This window comes from Vidua macroura, chromosome 21, assembly GCF_024509145.1.
Source record: "Vidua macroura isolate BioBank_ID:100142 chromosome 21, ASM2450914v1, whole genome shotgun sequence".
NCBI lineage: Eukaryota > Metazoa > Chordata > Aves > Passeriformes > Viduidae > Vidua > Vidua macroura.
In genome coordinates this window covers 3,841,807-3,858,794 of record NC_071591.1, presented here as the reverse complement: position 1 = coordinate 3,858,794, position 16,988 = coordinate 3,841,807, and the positions used below count along the sequence as shown (strand labels likewise).

The window sequence follows — 16,988 nt, the reverse complement described above, 5'->3', positions numbered from 1 at the left end:
GGATAAAAAAAAAAATCCTCTTTAAACCACTCCAGGACGTTGGAAAGGGCTCTGGAGGGGGAGAGAGGGCTGTGTGTGTGTGTGTGTGTGCAGGGAATGGCACAGAGCGTTGAAGCATTGACTCTGTGCCCAGAGCCTTCCCCGGGCACGGCTCAGATGAGCTGGGTAGGGCTCCCGTTTTTAGCTGATACTGCAGGAACCATCTGCATTCCCTGGCTGGCTGCAGGCATCATCCCTCCGCGGGATGCTGCCCACACCACATCTCCAGCCGTCCTCCTGCCTGGGCAGGCTATAAACTTACCACAAAGCTCTGCAAAACTGAATCTTGACCATTAAATATTGGAAAACCCTGGTGTCCCTATTTTCTGTGAAAATTAATCCCTCCAAGCCAGCACATAAATACCCTGATGCTCCCCAGGTGTCCAGCCCTGAGCTGAAAGCAGAGCTCCAGCACAGCCCAAGGCACCCCGCTCCTTTTTTGGGCCATATCCTCAGATGAATCCATTATTCTGTGTTCATGATCTGCTCGGATCAAGAATGGTGCCCTGGGGCACAGCAGGGCTTGTCCTCATGGGGGTTTTGAGCAGATTTGGGTTTAAGAGGTTGCAGAAACCGCTCCAGATTCCTGGCTATGAAAACATCATCTGCCCTGCTTTTGTGGCCATGAGACAGATGTGAGAGAGGTGAAAGCACAGCTCCAAACCTGCTGCTGAGGGCACACCTCCATGTCTGGGTGCAAAGCAGCCCCCACACCACTTGTGGGGACACGGCAAGGACGTGCAAGGGTGGTGGTTGTGCACAAGGCAAACGGCATCAGGTGAAAATTACCATCAGGCAGTTGTTAAACGCATCCTCCTCACCCCCAGCCTTTGCCCAAAATCCAGCTGGCTCCCACTGGAAAGGAAACCCCGTTGGCTGCTGGATGCAGCAAGTGCCAGCCATGGCAGGCGCTCCCCAAGCAGAGAAGTGTTGGAGCTCTCAGGAGCAAAAAAACATTCCACAGGTTGTTGGGGTTTTATTCTTTTTTTTTTTTTTTTCTCTCCCAGCTGCACACCCTGGGCTGGTGGCTGGGTTGCAGCCAGCTCTGTAGGCATGGAGGGAAAAAAACTCCCATCAGGTTGCACACGTGTTTCAGCTATTATTGAAAAAGAGCCCCCAAAATAAATGGGGAGGAGAGGGGCAGGCAGGTGGTGAGCTCCTGGCAGAGGCTGCTGCTGCTTAAAAGGTCTTTGTTCACTGCGAACACCGCGGTGCAGACGTGGGTTGGGCAAACCTTCCCGGGAAGGAACCCAAAAAACAAAGGGCCAGGACTTTGTTCCTTCTTTCCTAAACAGGTAGGAAATGGAGAAAGAGCAAATTTTAGCTCCTGAGTTTAAGTGCTGCTGGAAAGGGAATTTTAAAATCTGCATTCCACAGGGCTAATTTCGTGTGGATCGGCGTGCATGCAGGAACGGTGATATATATGGCTGAAAAGTGGCTCCCAGATGCCAAACCCAGGTTCTGGTATGCTGTCCTGGATCCTTCCAGGGTAACATTAACCATGGCTTTCTGCAAGCACTTCTACCCTTTCAGCTCAGACGTTGCAGTGGAGGAAAGAGACACAGAGAGTTTTGTTTTATTTTTAATATGAGGGTGATGGTTTGAGAGCAGTGGATGTTGGAACAGGGGCTGAGGGGGCTGTGCCAGCTGAGAGCACTGAGAGCATTTTCTCCTTGGGGTAAGTATGGGATGATTTTTCATCTGCCTGTGGTGTAGACTGGGTCAGAATTGAAACCAGCTCTGTTGAGTGTCACCAGCCACTGCCAGGCTGGAAATACTGGTGATAATGACCCAAAAACAAAGAGTGAAGCTGCAGTTCCACCTGGGTTTGCAGTTTGAAGGACTGCAAACAAAAACAAAGTGTTTTTTTTTACCGCTCCCATTACTTCAGAGTTTAATTTTTCATCCCCACAACCCTTCAGCTGGTGCACCCTGATGGTGAGAGGCTGGATGGTGGCCTGGTCTCAGCAGGTTGATGTGGCAGAGCCCTGAGGAGCCCTGAGCAATATGACCAGCATGGCACCATCCAGTTTGTGAAGATTTCCTGCCTTTTTTTTGATCAAGAATCCTCCTGAGTGTGGAAGAACCTGGTGCAGGAGTGGAGCAGCCCACGGGCACGAGCCCTTTCCTGCCTAGCTGGAGAAGGGATGGCAGCAGCACCTGGATAAAACACCTCTCCCCACCCACTGCTGCCTCTGATCAGGGCTGGAGGTGAGATCCTGATGTGGGGAACACTTTCTGGCCAGCTGGAACCCAGACACGGCCCTGGCACCAGGGAAAGGAGCCCCATAAAGGCAGAGCCACCAGCTGTGCCAGAGCCCTGCTCGGCCACTGCTGCAGCCCCAGCTCTGATCACCCAGGCCCAGCCCTGCCAAAGCACCTGCATCCTCCTCATTTTATTAGTGGAATAAATTGCCACTTAAAATACCCATTCTCCCTAAGGCCTGGCCCCATTTGAGGCAGCTTTAACTGAATACTTACCCTTAAAAAAAAAAAAAAAAATCCCCCTTCCTGTCTCCCTGTTGAATAAACCTATTATGCATATTGCTCACAGGTATTCCTGCTGCTGTTTTCTTTAGGGTTTTTTCACTCTTCCCTTTCCTCTCAGCCCTGTCATGGCCCATGACAAGCATGTCACCATTAATGATAAGGACATCTGATTTCTTGTCACCAGTTTTCCATCGCTCCTACCTTTGGGATGTCCTGGGGTGGCCCCCCACTGCCAAATTCATGGAGGCAGTGCAGGGGTTTATTGCTCATTTCATGGTGTTTAATGTTTTTTTTTTTTTTACAGTCATAACTCCTGGAGCCCAGTAACGACGTTGAGGGTCTCAGCTCTCACCCTGTTGGTCAAAAAAATGTCATTTTCTGCAGAGAAACGCTTGGAGCTGTGACGCTTCAAGGCTCAAAATCCAAAAAGGGAATGAAACCAGTCTTAGGGTTTTTGGGGAGTCTGACTCACGGATTTTGAATGCCTGTGGTTGGCAGGGCTGCATAGCTGATGGCCCTCAGCACAATACTGCTCAACTTCCATGTCAGACTCATTCCATTCAAAGAAAAGCCTCTGTACTTTTTTTCCCCTTCAATCTTTGAACAGCTAAAATTTCTAACAGAGCTTGACTCGCCTGGAAGCTCCTCCAGGTTCTTGCAGGAATGTGCAACCCTTGGGGACAGGTAAGACTGAAGTCTGCACAGAAAAAAGAGGTTCTTGAAACCATTGAAACTCTACAGCCACGACCATACCTGGGGTCACTGCGGTCGCTTGTGGCTTTCAAATTGCCCAGAGAGATTTTTCACAGGAATCTGATGGTGGGAGCAGCTCGGTGGCTTTGGCTGGTTCAGTTTGACTCAACATATTGCAAACCCTCACGCCAAGATGACATAAATCAGCCCCATGCCCAGAGCGTGGGGACACGCAGGGATGAGCTGCCTTGCCCAACACTGCGCCGCAGGTCACTCTGCAAGGGACTAAAGAACACTTCTGCCTCTAAAGAACACTTCTTTTGGTCTCCTCTTGCTTGTTTTACTTACCCAGTGGTGGGCCACAGCTGCAGCTCTTGGCTGCCAGGGGCTTTTGGGGGGGCTTTGATCCCCTTGGTGAATTTCTGGTCATGCAGGGACCTCACACGCTCAGGGGACAGCTTGAATCTGCCCGTGCCACACCAGTCTGGCCTGGAAATAACTGCAGAAGTGTCAAATAAAAGCATCACTTCTGCAGTCAGGATGAAAAAGGAGGAAAACCAATCATCCCTGAGGGAAGATGGAGCTGCTGGGGGTCCCTGGGCCAACAGACTCCTGACCACGCTCACACTCCTGGACCTGGGCAGGCATTTTTGGGGGGCTGGCTACAGCAGAGCCATCCCATCTGCTGTGCCAGTGCAAGGGCTGAGCCAGGAAAGGGCTGGTCTGGCTGGGAAAGCGGTGCTGGAGCTCCATATCCATGTGCCTGGCTCACCAAGAGCAGGTTCCGTGGTACCAGGGGTGTGCTTGGGGCGCAGGGGTGCTGGGTGTCAGCTCCAGCAGGTCCAAGGCTGGTGCTTGGGTCAGGATACAGAAATGTCCTGCCATGGGAAGCACAGGGAGGAGGTCAACGTGTCCTGCCTGGATCAGAGCTGGCTGTCACTCCCTGCTCCAGGCCGAGGAGGGAGGTCCCTCTGCCCCAGTGAAACTGCCCCAGCAAAGGGATCCCCCAGCCCTCCCTCGGTCCTGATCCTGCAGAACCCCGAGTTTCTCTGCTCAGCTGAGCATCCCTGGCTCCTGCCAGCAGCACCAGTGCCCAGCCCAGTGCTCTGTTGAACTCCTTTCAGCCAAGGAAACTCCTTTCCTCCACAGGCACTTCTCCGGCCAAACCAGCAGCCAGCCGCCGGCAGCGCTCCCCCGAATGGACAAGGTTATTTTGGAGTGTCTGTCGCTGCTTTGGGGTTTTTTTTTGCACTCTGAATTCTGCACGACATCGGTTTGGGGTGGAAAAGCCTGGCAGCCTCCTGGGGCAGGGCTGCTCTGTGTCCCATGTCCCTCGGGGTGGCTGTTGGGGCAAACGTCCACCGTGTCCGGGGCAGTGGCGGGAGGTGAATGCCCAGCACAGGGATTGCTGCGCTGCCTCGCCCAAGTGCGGGATGCAGAGAGCAGAGCTGGATAAGGGACTCTCATCCAAATCCTAAATTTCCCTGGGAAAGTCCAACACGAGCCCTCAGTGACCGTCCCGGGTGGGAAAGGCTCTCGCTCTCCATGCAGGTGCATCTTGTCTCAATTTACTGCGAGCCCAAAAGCAGTAAATAACATCTGCAAATCATTTCTAGTGCTCCTGCCAAAAACTGGGAGATGAAACCCGCTGTTGTCTGAGCCTGGCCAGCCGTGATTAATGCTGTACCTGCAGCAGCAGCACCCACAGCCCCGGGGCTTTGGGGACACTGCTGTCCCTGGGGATTTTAGGGTGGCAGGAGTTGAAGCTGCGGGGTTTGGCTGATGCGAAACTCGTGTTTTGGATCTCTGCTGCAGTTTGTTCTCGGGGCTGGTTGTGCTCCCATCGAGGCGATGGCATCGCTCCTGCTGATTTCACGGGGCCGGGCCGGGGCTGTGTGAGCCGTGCTGCCGCGGCCAGGGATAACACTGTGATTTATGGGAGCAATCAGTTGCCACTAGGAGCTGGTTAGGAATTTTCCGATGAAACGGGGATTGCGTCAGAAACCGCTGAGTCATCTCAACTGTTTCATAAAAAAAATAAAATAAAATAAAATAGTATATTAAAAAAAAAAAAATCCTTTGGCTTTGATGAACTTTTGGTGAAGCACAGACTGAATGTGTCTCGCCTGCTGCCGGCTCCCCCAGATCAGCATTCCTACCCTCTGGCATTCCTCCTCCAGCCTAGGGCATCCCTGCAGAGGGACGGGGTGTGAGGTCACCCAGGGATGGCATCTCCTGGGGTGGCACCTCCTGCCCATCCCCAGGGCTGGGGGATGCTGGGGCTCGCAGGGACCCAGGCTGCTCTGGCGTTTTCAATGTGAAATAATTCGATGCTTTTAAAACCTCTCGTGTTCAGACTTTTCCCTCCTGGTTGTTCCAAAACGGAAAGGGTTTTCTCCTGCATGTCTCGGGCTGGGATATTTTGAAATGCAGGAGTTGGGTGAACTCAAGTGCTAAATTTTCCCAGTGTCCTGGTCACAGCCAACCGATGGAAAATTGAAAGTTGCAAATCAACCTGGCTGGGTAAATTAGAACAGGCTGGCAGACATTTAGCCAAACAGAAAAGGAGACTTCATTTCCCATGTAATTTTTTTGGGATGGATTCTCTGTCACACAGACATCCCTTGGAGGACTGGGTCCAAATTAACAATGCTGTGATTTCTGCAGGGTACTGGGAGCTGTGCAGCAAACTGTGCCCATGGTGGGGGCACAGTCACCTCAGGGCCCTGCAGATGGGTGCCCCTGGCCTGTGGCAAATGGTGACAGGGCTGAATGCTGCCCTCAAAGTCCAGGAGCAGCCAGAGGGACAACCTGTAGTGCTGGCCTTAGTGCAGTGCCCTGCTGGGAGCACTGGTCTTGCCCTGCACAGGGAGGGAAGGAGGAAAGGCTGGAGCTGAAGCATGTCTGGTGGGATGTAGGAATTGTTCAGGTGGGCTGCTCAGAGCTCCTGGGATGTGCTGAGGAATGCACAGGAATGAGTGTCACTGCATTTGACATGTACAGACCTCAGAACACAGACAGATAGATCATACATCAAATCTAGGTTGCACGCCCTGTAGCTGTGGCCTTCTTCCCCACAGGTTTTTCTCCCAGACACACAAGCACAGATCAGACACAACCTGTGCATGGCTGTTGCCGAGCCAGGGTGTTTGTCTCCATCAAAAATGGCTTTTGACACATCCCAAACCAATTTTCTGACCCCGTTTTCTCCATGGCACAGAACTGTCTCAAGCAGCAAGACTGGCACTGAGCTTTACCAAACGGCACCAAAACCACGGGACCTTGAGGATTTGGTTCATTTTCCAGCAGCAAGCGAAATGAAAACCTGGCAGACCGTATCCAGCCATCCCCCCGGCCATGCCAGAGGCAGGATGTGGCTGCACAATGCCCGTGGAGGTGCCGGGAGTTTTTTGGTGACCTGCGATGATAGGGCGGGCGGAGGGGTAGGGGCAGCAGGTACCGTTCTGCCGCCCGAGGAGGGGAGCGGCGCATCCTCCCGGGGAGTGCCCGGGGAGGGGGGACAGCCGAGCATCCTCCCTGGGGGTGGGAAAGCGGAGCATCCTCCGGAGGGTCCCCGGGGAGGGGGAGCGCAGCATCCTCCCGGGGCTTCCCGGGGCCCGGCGCTGCGTGGACCAGCGGGAACGCATGCGTGCGGTGCGGGCTCTCCCCGCCTGTGCCCCCCCGGTCTCGCCTCAGGAAACCGGCTGGCGGCCGCGGGCCGGCGCCGGGGGAGGCGAGGGGTTAACCGGGGTGGGGGCATCCCGGGCCGAGAGGTGTGAATTCCGCCCGCTCTCCCCCCCTGCCTCCCCCCCCGTCGCCGCTATAAGAGCGGCCGGCGCGGGCTGGGGGGGAGCCACTGCGGCGGCTCCTCCTCGCTGGAAGCCCCGGCGCTTTTGGCTGCCCTTTGAAGTCGGAGAGGGAGAAGGAGGGAGGGAGCGTCTGGGGCCGCCGCTGCTCCGCTCCGCGCCGCCGCCGCCGCTCCCGCCCGGCCCCGGAGCATCGTCCTGCCCGGCCCTGCCGCCGCCAGGTACGGCCCGTCCCGTCCTGTCCCGTCCTGTCCCGTCCTGTCCCGTCCTGTCCCGTCCTGTCCCGTCAGTCCCATCCCGGCCCCGCGGGGGTCGCGCCCCGCCGGAGCCTTGCCCGCTGCCCGCTCCGCGGAGATGGAGCCCCGCATCCCGGCTCGGCATCCCCGCCGCGCATCGCCCTCCCGCCGCCCGTGCGCGGCTGCCCCGGTACCGGCTCCGCGATGCTGCTCGCCGACATCCCTCCCCCCTCTTTCTTAATTTTCCCTTCATTTAACCACGCAGCTCCGAGCGCCTGTAGGATAAACTCCGAGCGCGCTCTGGTATTGGCTCCGAGTCAGGAGTGTCTGGGAGCTTTAATGAGAACCAAGTGTAAGGCAAGGCTCAGCCACCTGTCCACGGGATCCCCGGCCAAGCGCTCTGGGCTCCCATTAATCAATGGATCTGCCTCTTGGAAAGTCTCTTTAGCATGCTGGACCTCTCCCCCAGGGCGATTGCAGAACGGATTTGGCGACCTGGAAGCCCTCTGGTAATTTTTCTAAGCCAGACAGCAAAGCGGGGCTGGTGTTGCCGGCAATCCCGCGATTTCAAAACCGCTACAAAAACCTTTGCAAGGAGGAAAAAAAAAAAAAAAAAAAAAAAAAACAAACTAAAATGAGTAGGAAAGAAGCTCTTTATATTGCAGGTCTGCAGTCCTGCCCTCTCTCCACAGGAGCAGCACCTCTCCCACCCCCCTGCTTTCCCAAAGATAGTGTCTAGCTGCTTTTCAAGGGAAATTAGCTTAGGGGAGGATATTTTTTCTTTCTTTTTCCTCACAGACATGAGCTGCTTTGATTGCCTGGAAGCATGATTTCCTGAAACCTGCTCCTTTCTGGCTCTTGCAGGGAGGTTCACAATAAAACGTATTGTGGTTTTGAGCTGGGTTTTATTTAAGAAAATGCCATTCTGGGTTACTCTCTTTCATGAGGCAGATGGAGAAAGAGATGAAAGGCTGACACTTGGGATACTTCATTTCTGCTCTTTAATTGTGGGTCGAGTCTTTTCTATAAGAACAGGCATCTTCCCTGGGAACCGAGGGGAATTGGAGTGGAATAAATGAAAAAAAGGAGCAATAATGCCTGTTAATTGCATTTTTTTTTTGTTGTTTTTGAAGCCTTTCATCTCATTCTTCCAGGAGCAGTCCTGTAAATGGGGATATTTAAATGCACTGCTTTTATAGATCCAGGAACTCTTCTGGCTACTCACTGTGCTTCGGTGTAAGCCAGGCTCTCTTCCAAGGCAGGCTTGGAGCAGTGTCAGGTGCAGCCACTGGAAACCAGTGCAAAGTTGTGGTCTGACAGATAGAAACCGAGCTGGGAAGTGAACCTGTACCACGTTCGTGCTGCTATTAATTAAATAAAACTTCAGGCTCAGGTCCCTGCAGTCGCTGGTGGTCGGTGTCACCGAGCTGAGCGGGAATGCTGGAGCAGAGCTCTGGTACCAAGAGCAGGTCCTGCTGCTGGGCATGGGGCTGGGTAGGAGTTGTGCTCAGTGCAGCGTTTGGTTGCTTTCTAGGATGAAGATATCCAAGTGGAGGTGGAGCAGCATCTCTGTCAGTGCTCAGCTGCAGCTGAAAGGCACCCTGGCCCTTCTTCTTGTGGGCAACGTTGTCTTTGTCATAGCTCAGGTAAGGCTATCAGGTTTTTGGGGGCTCTCTGGGCTTTAAAATGCTCTGGTGTCTGGGATGGGAACCCCCTGGGCTCGCAGAGCTGCTCTGTGCATGCACCACATCTCCAAAAATTGTGAGGACTTCTGACTTGCCTTCACTCTTTAGTCTGGGCTTGACCTAAGTTGTACCCACCATGGCTAAGAGCATTCACAGAGCATTTCAAGGACTCTGAAGGGCCATGTCCTGCCCTTGGGTGAGCATCACTCCTTGCTCCCTGCAGTGGCTGAGCTTTCATTTATTTTGTGTGCAATATTTGCAGTTCCTCTGCCCTCTGATGCGTGGTTACAACAAGGGGTGGGAGGTGGGGGTGCCAGGGACCCCCCTGAAGTGACAAACCTGTGCTTGCAAAGAGAGCACACAGGCTCCTCCACCCTGCTGGCACCCCCTGGCACCCACTGACCTGCTCTCCTGCTGCAGAGGGGTTTTGCAAGGGTTTGTTGAAGCTTCCAGTAGAGCTTTCAGCTGCAGCTGGCTCTGCAGCTCCCCGAATTCTCTGTGGAGCAAGAGTCAGAGAGCACCAAGAGTCTCGGAGAGTTTAGGGTTGTATGGGAGCTCGGTTTTGCCAACTGAGCAAAACAATGAGAATTTCCTTTCCTGAGGAATCCCAAATATTGCCACTTCATTCCAATTTTGTAATGAAAACACAATTGCAAGAATGCAGGGATGGAAACCTCAGGCTTGACCTCAACTGGAGAAGGCAATGCCTGGGTCGAGTGGGGCAGGCTGGGAGGGGAGGGGTGCCCTCAGTGTCCCCACGCAGGCTCTGAGGTTTGGATGTGACTCCTGCAACTCTTCCTTCCCCCGTGCTCCGAGCAGGACCTGGCACAGACGTCCAACAGCCTGGAGGAGGGGTCAGATGTCACTGCTTACTGGTGGGGAGAGTGGACCAAGTGGACAGCGTGCACCAGGACCTGTGGGGGAGGTGTCAAATCGCAGGAGAGGCACTGCCTGAGGCAGAGGTACAGCACCACGGGCTGGGGAGGGGCTCTGCAGCTGGCTGACCCCAAAGGTCAGCACTCAGAGAGAAGCACTGATGGAAACGTGTCTGGGCAAACCCTGCTGGAGCAGGAGGGGATTTCCTGAGCTTTGGGCATCGCTGCCAGCAGCACCAGCTGAGTGATTTCCGTGCTGGCCCTGCAGTTTCTCCAGCAGGGCTTGGTGCAGAGGGGCAGCAGGCACAGACTGAGCCTGTTCTCCGGGCTTTGGGGCACAGCAGCCCCTGGTGCACGGCTGGTTGGGGACCCACTGATTCCATCTGCCTTGTGCCTGGCTCTGCCCTCTCTGGGCAGTGTGGTTGCCAAAAGCCACTTTGTAAACCTTGTCCCCAGGCCCTCACCCCGTGACACCTCCTGGAATAGTTGGTGATGCAGGTGACAAAGCCACAGACACCTTTGCTGCCAGCTCCAGGGACAATGACAGATCTCTGTGTGGCTCTGCTGTGTTGGACACTGACCTTACAGAGAGCAAATATATTTAAACAAGGGAAACTGATTTCTGCCCCCCATCTAACCACCATTTCCTTATTCAGAAGGAAGTCAGTGAGTGGGCTGGCTAATAAAACTTGCACTGGAACATCCAAAAGATACCAGCTCTGCAAAGTCCAAGTAAGGATATCCTTTGTCTTGTTGGGAGCACTCGGTGTGCAAGGTCATGTATGGCATTTCTGGGTCCCTTGGAGAGGGGACACCATTTGTCCTGTAGCTGTCACCCTGTTGCCCCTCCAAGCAGCTGGGGGTTCCCTTCTTTGGTGCCCAGCACCACTGTCTGGGCTTTGGGCATTTTGCCATAAAAACCAGAGAGTGCCTCTGGCAACAATTCCTGGGGGGTTTCTGCAGTGGGGGGAGGAAGAGGAGGAGGAGGAGAGGAGGAGGAGGAGGATGTGGCCTGGCTGGGGAAGGTGATGGAAACACTCCTTGCAGCTGGTGGTGATGTGCCAGAAACCTTTCCCGCACTTTGTTTCCGTCAGGATGTTAATGTATCCCATTCTAGGAGTGCCCTGTGAACGGAAGGAGCTTTCGAGAGGAGCAGTGCTCATCGTTTAACTCCCATGTGTATAATGGCAGGACGTATCAATGGAAACCTTTATATCCTGGTAACAAGACATTCTTTGTGTGTTTCATAATGCTCAGCCAAATATTTTGATAGTTATGATGCTGCAGCCCGCAGGAAGGTTCCTCCTCTGCTGTTTTAAAGTGGTTTTTCGGAGGCACAATCAGCTGTCTCCCGAGTTCAAAGGCTTGTTTGGCAGCTGCAGGGTAGCTTGAAAATTAAATAACAACATGAATTCATGTCTGTAGCCTGTGTTGGTCACAGCTCCCAGGGACCAGAGGCTGCAGGAGGATGTGAGAGCAGGGGGTGATGGGCTGTGCTGGCAGGGACAGTTGGGCTCACCCAGACAAGTGTCCTTTGAGCCAGGGCTATTGCTGGCTCGGCTGTTTTCAGTGATATTTGGTCTCTCCCACGCCCTCTGTGTCCTCTGTCAAATGTCACCGAGATGCAGCCGGTCACTTTGGTCATCTGGGGTGAGCAAGAGCTGCAGAAACAACTTGGGACTCAGAAACTGAGGTTTTATTGAACTTTTAGACTCTGAACTCCCATCAAAATCAAGCATTAAACACAAGCCATGGATGAGCTTTAGAGCTGCTGGGAAGCCAGGACCCTTCTCCTGAGGAGGCTCCTGAGCTCAGGTTCTTCAGATTCACTTGGATACCTTAAAAATAGAGATGGGATCAGATTCATCTTCAGATTAATTTGAGTGCCTAAAAATAGAGATGGGATCTACTGCAACTTTGTTTTAGGGGTCTCTGTAGATACCCAAGAACAATTATCTCCATCAAATCAATTTCCGTGTGTACCAAACCCCTGGGTCTCCAGCCTTGGCAGGGTCAGCGAGGTAAAACTTGGTCCCTGAGCTATTTCTCCTTGGTGGCTTTTGTCCCTTGAAGGTGACACTTTCCTCAAACACATTTGCTGTTCAAGCTGACTCAGCAGAGATATTGCAGGAGTTGTTTTGTGCTTGAGCAGGCGTTCCTGTGAATCCTGGGGGATTTGCAGCAGAATATTTTGACACTGATGCTGCCTTGCTTGGGTGTGGGGGCCAGTGGGTCTCTGATTGCTCAGGAGTTGGTGGAGACAAACACTTGGCCTCGGGGTTCTGGTCAAATGTGATTTTGTCATCTGCTTCCTATGGATATTATAAAATGTGAGATTACTGTGCTGGTGGGTGCTGCCAGCCAGTTGTTGTCTGCAGAAAGCAAAGGGTGAATTAAGTCCATCTTGGGTGAATGTTTATGGAAAAGTTATAGATCAAGAAATGCTCTGAGTTGCTGTGGTTTTGAATCTAGTCTTACATGTGTATTTCCAACAATATATGTGTAAATTTAACTCGTGTATCAAGTGCTGCTAAGTGAACATGCTTTTGTGTAATGTACAAGTCCTTGCTGCTGCCTCAGTGCCTGCCCTGGGCTGGTGCTGCTGATGCCCCTGGCATCCCTCGGGCATCTCTTCCTGCCAGGCTGTGCAAAGGCTGTCACACTGTCCAAATGCCATCTCCTGCCTATCCTGAAACACAAGAGATGGCCACTTCTGAACTCTCACTGCTCTGCAGTTGTGCTGCTGCTGTTTAGCTTGGCAGAGATTCACTGGCTTGGGTAGGATGAAAGTTGTGGTGTTTCTGCTGTTTTTGAATCTCTCTTTATATCCTTTCCCCTTAGATGACTATGTTCACATTTCTAGCAAGCCCTGTGACCTTCATTGCACCACTGTGGATGGTCAGAGACAGTTAATGGTTCAGGCCAGGGATGGAACATCCTGCAAATACACGGATTTCCGAGGGGTTTGCGTGTCTGGAAAATGTGAGGTTGTTAAACATTATAGCAAAAATATTGTTAGTAGCATTCAGAGAATCGCAATGGGTGCGACGTTTGCCTGACCCTCAGCGCTCTGTCTGTGCATTTTTTAGCCCATTGGCTGTGATGGCATTCTCTTTTCCACCCACACCTTGGATAAATGTGGAGTTTGCCAAGGAGATGGGAGCAGCTGCACCCACGTAACCGGCAGTTACCGGAAAGGAAATTCTCATCTTGGTAAGGCTTTGGGGACTGAGGGCTTGAGTTGAGAGGGCTGGGTTTAAAATGGACTAATTTTTTTGGTAAATTGCTTTCAGGTCTTACCAACTGCCCAGTTTCAGTTTTTCCCATGTGTTCTATGCGTGTTAATGCCGCTTGTGAGTTTGGGCAGACAAAATCTTCTTTAAAAAAAAAAAACAAAACAAACCAAAACAGGAAATTTTTGCATGGCGTTTGTCTCTGGTTTCTGATGATGAGTGGTGCAAAAGGGTTATGCAAGAGGCTGGTATCTATTTTAGTCTTCTTTAGTCATTTAGCCAAAAACAGGACACTCATGACCCAGTAAGACTAGAAATAAACGACTTGTAATAACAGGAAGCTACAATATCTTGAAAGACCAGGATTTCAAAAATCAGTGTGATGTAAAGCAGCCGAACCTACACGTCCTAAATATAACAATCTAATTCAGGAATTATGATTAATGCTCTCTGAGATGGAGCAAACTGCAGGAACTTCAGTGCTGTGGGAGGACTTGTCCTGTCCCATCTCTTGTCTGGTGCTAGGCAAAGGGGAGTCAGAGGAGAAACCAGCTCCCATCTCCTGCTGGGGTTTTGGGAATGCTGGCTAACACAGGGATCAATACTGAACCACACAACAGCTTCTCTAGCTGATAAAACCATCTGCAGATGTATTTTCTTACACCAGTTTAGATAAACATGATATTTGTGCATGTAAGAACTGAATCCTTTCCCCCCAATTGGCTGTGCTTTTCCTCCATAAACCAGGACACAATTCGTACATTTTTATTTTCTGTTACCGATAAACTCCTGTTTGCAGCCTAAAACACAAAGGGTTGGGGCTTTTTTAATCCACAGCTCATTAAAAATGTGGGTCCAGGCCAGCGTGTTGGCTAGGTTGCAGCTGTGCCTGAGGAGGGTTTGGTTCAGATCACCGGTTACAAAGATCCTCTCATTAATCCGGAGTTTCCCGTAGGCTATTCCCTGGTAACGCACATTCCCGCCGGAGCGAGGGATATCCAGATCGTGGAACGGAAAAAGTCTGCAGATGTTCTGGGTGTGTATAACCTCTTGGTACTTCCCTAGGATGCATGCCTATGCTGGCTAATGCTTTTTCCAATGCAGAGCTGGATGTAGTTTTGTCATAGAATCACAGAATATCCTGAGTTGGAAGGGACCCACAAGGATCAGCGAGTCTGTTTGCTGCAGACATGAGTTAAATCCGTAGGCAACGTAAATCCATCCGTGTTGTCCAAGCCAGGGTGTTGCTCCTCTCTGCAGTCCGAGCACCTGGGCTGTGTTTGTCAACACTTTGATTGCTTTAAAGCAGAAAATGTTGGTGAATATTACTGGGATTTCAGCGGGGTGTGACAGACACCCTGGTGCTGGATCACGGATGGCCAAGTGACTTCACCTCTCTGGTGATCCCCTTAACCTTCCCCTGCCTGGGGCATGTGCGGTGACAACAGCACCAAGGGGATGTGACCCACATGTGGCCTTGCTGAACTGTTGGTGACCACACTCCCATCTCACGGGGGAGGTGACAGAGCTGCTCAGGAGCAGTGTGGAAAAATCCAGACTTGCCAAAGAGAAGCACATTTGCTGCCTCAGAGGCTCATGGCCTTTGGAAGGCAGCTGTCACTTCCCTGGAAGTGTTCAAGGCCAGGCTGTTTGGGATTTTGAGTAGCCTGGTCCACTGGAAGGTGTCCTGGCCCATGGCAGGATGAGATGAGCTCCAGGGTCCCTTCCAATGCAAACCATTCTAGGAGGATTCAATGGGTGAAAAAGCCTTGACGTGGTTACCGGTTCCTGGGCTGGCTCAGGGCGACCTGTCTTGGGCCACTGCTGGCTCAGGGGGCATCAGCTCCCAAGGAGGCAGCTCCTGCCCTTGGCCACCTGCCAGTGCTCTCTGCAGAGCTGGGACTGTTCAGTGTTCCTGCTGGGCTGGTGCCAAGGGGGTGACAGGAGACAGGGGCGAGTGTGAGCCACATTCCCAGGGGTTTGCAATGTGGAGGGACATGTGGCCCAGAACTCTGGGCACGTCCTCACATGGTGAGTGCTGCAAACAGGTGACCAATGCATTGCCATGTAGGGCAATCTCTTTTTTTATGGCTGTGGCACTGATTTTACTCCCTGAACACACCAGGGGCAGCATCCAGAGCTTTGCCCTTGTATGTGACGGCACTGACTGTTCTCTCTCCTTTGAAGCTGTGGCTGATGAAGCTGGGTACTATTTCTTCAACGGGAACTATAAAGTGGACAGTCCAAAGAACTTCAACATTGCAGGCACGGTGTTCAAGTACCGCCGGCCCATGGACGTGTACGAGACCGGGATCGAGTACATCGTTGCCCAGGGACCCACAAATCAAGGGCTCAACATAATGGTGAGCTTTGACTTCTCATGTTCTTATGGTGGGGAAGAGAAAATCCACCTTGGATTGAGGAAGGGGTGACCTTAGGAGCAGAGTCCTGCCATGGTTTCACACAAGGAGGGGATGGGAGCAGTGACTCTGCCCAGTTCCTTACCCAACCCTATTTTACTTGTGTCAGTGCTCTTGGATTCAGGCAGGGCTGTGAGTGGTCAGTGTGGGCTTGGTGACTCCTCTCTGCAGGGAGAAGATGCCTCAGGCACTGTGAGGGGATTTCTCCTCTGCTCCTTGGCATTTTTATTCGAGTTACCTGGCAGGAAAAGCAAAAATAAGAAACCGAGCCAGAGAGCTTAGACAAGTGCATAAACCTTAAACCCCAATTCTTTCTCAAAAGCAAACCATGTAAAACCAGGTATTTGGAGAAAAGTCCCTTAATTTTCTTCTGGGCAGCCAGCCAGAGTCCAACTCCTGATATCTTCCATGTAGCCCCAGGCTCCTCTGGAAGGAGAAGGGATGGTTGCTTGGGTGCTTAAAAAGCATTACACCACTATGAGGCTGTCTCAGCTGGGAGTCCCCAGCCCCAGTGGGGTGTAGTAGCTGCAGGGGAGGGTGTGCTCCTCATAAAGCCACAAAAAGTGGCTTTGCAAGTGATGGTCTTGTGAAGTGGCTGCCCCAAGCCTCTGGTCACTCAGTGGCCATGGAGGAAGTGTGACCTGTGGCTCCTGAGCTGGGGTTAATCCCCACAGCAGCACTAAAAAAATAACCTTTGGAAAATGGCGCAGGGCTCCAGCAGGAAGAAGCTGGCACTGTGAAGGAAAACAGACTGGAAATAGCAAAATAGATGCTCCCCAACTGTCAGGTGCAAGATGAATCGCACGCTTTGTGTGCCACAAATTCCCTGCGCCTGCTAATAACTTGATTTCTTTGCTAGGTCTGGAATCAAAATGGCAAGAACCCATCCATCACGTTCGAATACACTCTCCTGAGGAAGCCACACTCAAAGAACCTGCAGCCCATCTACTACACCTTCTCTGAGTCGGAGAGCGAGGAGAGCCGAGAGCTCGATGGAGACGTTCCATTGGGCTTTATCCAGCACAATGCAACCTATTTTGGGAAAATCTCCAGGGAAAGGATGGACTTGGAGAACCAGGTGTTTGGAAGGCAGGACACGGAGGAAGATTTAAACTTGAGCAAAGGTCAGGAAACCAATGAGGTCTATGAAAGAGCAGAAACAATTGACTGTGAGCCAAAACTGAAGGGCAAACAACCCCAAGGTAAGGAGGAGACTTGGGCCTCACCGTTCTGCTTCTCAGAGCTCTTGTTGAGAAACGCTCTGTTTCTACCTCTGGTGGTTCTGCTGGTTTGTGTTTTGGAAACCTCGGAAAGTTCTTTAAAACATCTCTGCTCACAAATCCTCTTTGCCCTTCAGATTCTGGTTTCTGGTGGGGGCGTGTGGGGGGTGGACACCGGGTGAGATCTCCCCGCTGGTGCCCTGCTGTGCTTTGCCTCATGCCAAGAACAGGAGGGAGCCCTGGGTGCACAAAACTCCCCACCACGATGTCTCCCATCACCTCCCACCCCTC

The 16,988-nt window shown here is 52.4% G+C and overlaps 1 protein-coding gene across 5 annotated transcripts in view; it reads left to right on the top strand.

Annotated features, from left to right (window-relative positions):
• Positions 1-7,173: 7,173 nt before the first annotated feature.
• Positions 7,174-16,988, top strand: part of ADAMTSL2 (ADAMTS like 2) — a 28,106-nt gene continuing 18,291 nt past the window's right edge. For 2 of the 5 annotated variants that reach the window (XM_053996290.1, XM_053996288.1), the window contains exons 1-10: positions 7,174-7,249; positions 8,799-8,910; positions 9,769-9,911; positions 10,481-10,556; positions 10,942-11,044; positions 12,666-12,811; positions 12,914-13,037; positions 14,013-14,093; positions 15,245-15,420; positions 16,337-16,601. In XM_053996290.1, coding sequence (XP_053852265.1) covers positions 8,800-8,910; positions 9,769-9,911; positions 10,481-10,556; positions 10,942-11,044; positions 12,666-12,811; positions 12,914-13,037; positions 14,013-14,093; positions 15,245-15,420; positions 16,337-16,601 — 1,225 coding nt within the window. In that variant the 5' untranslated portion in view covers positions 7,174-7,249; position 8,799. Of the gene's footprint in view, positions 7,250-8,798; positions 8,911-9,768; positions 9,912-10,480; positions 10,557-10,941; positions 11,045-12,543; positions 12,812-12,913; positions 13,038-14,012; positions 14,094-15,244; positions 15,421-16,336; positions 16,680-16,988 lie in introns of those variants that run through there. The other 3 variants (XM_053996287.1, XM_053996291.1, XM_053996292.1) reach the window with 2 other exon arrangements.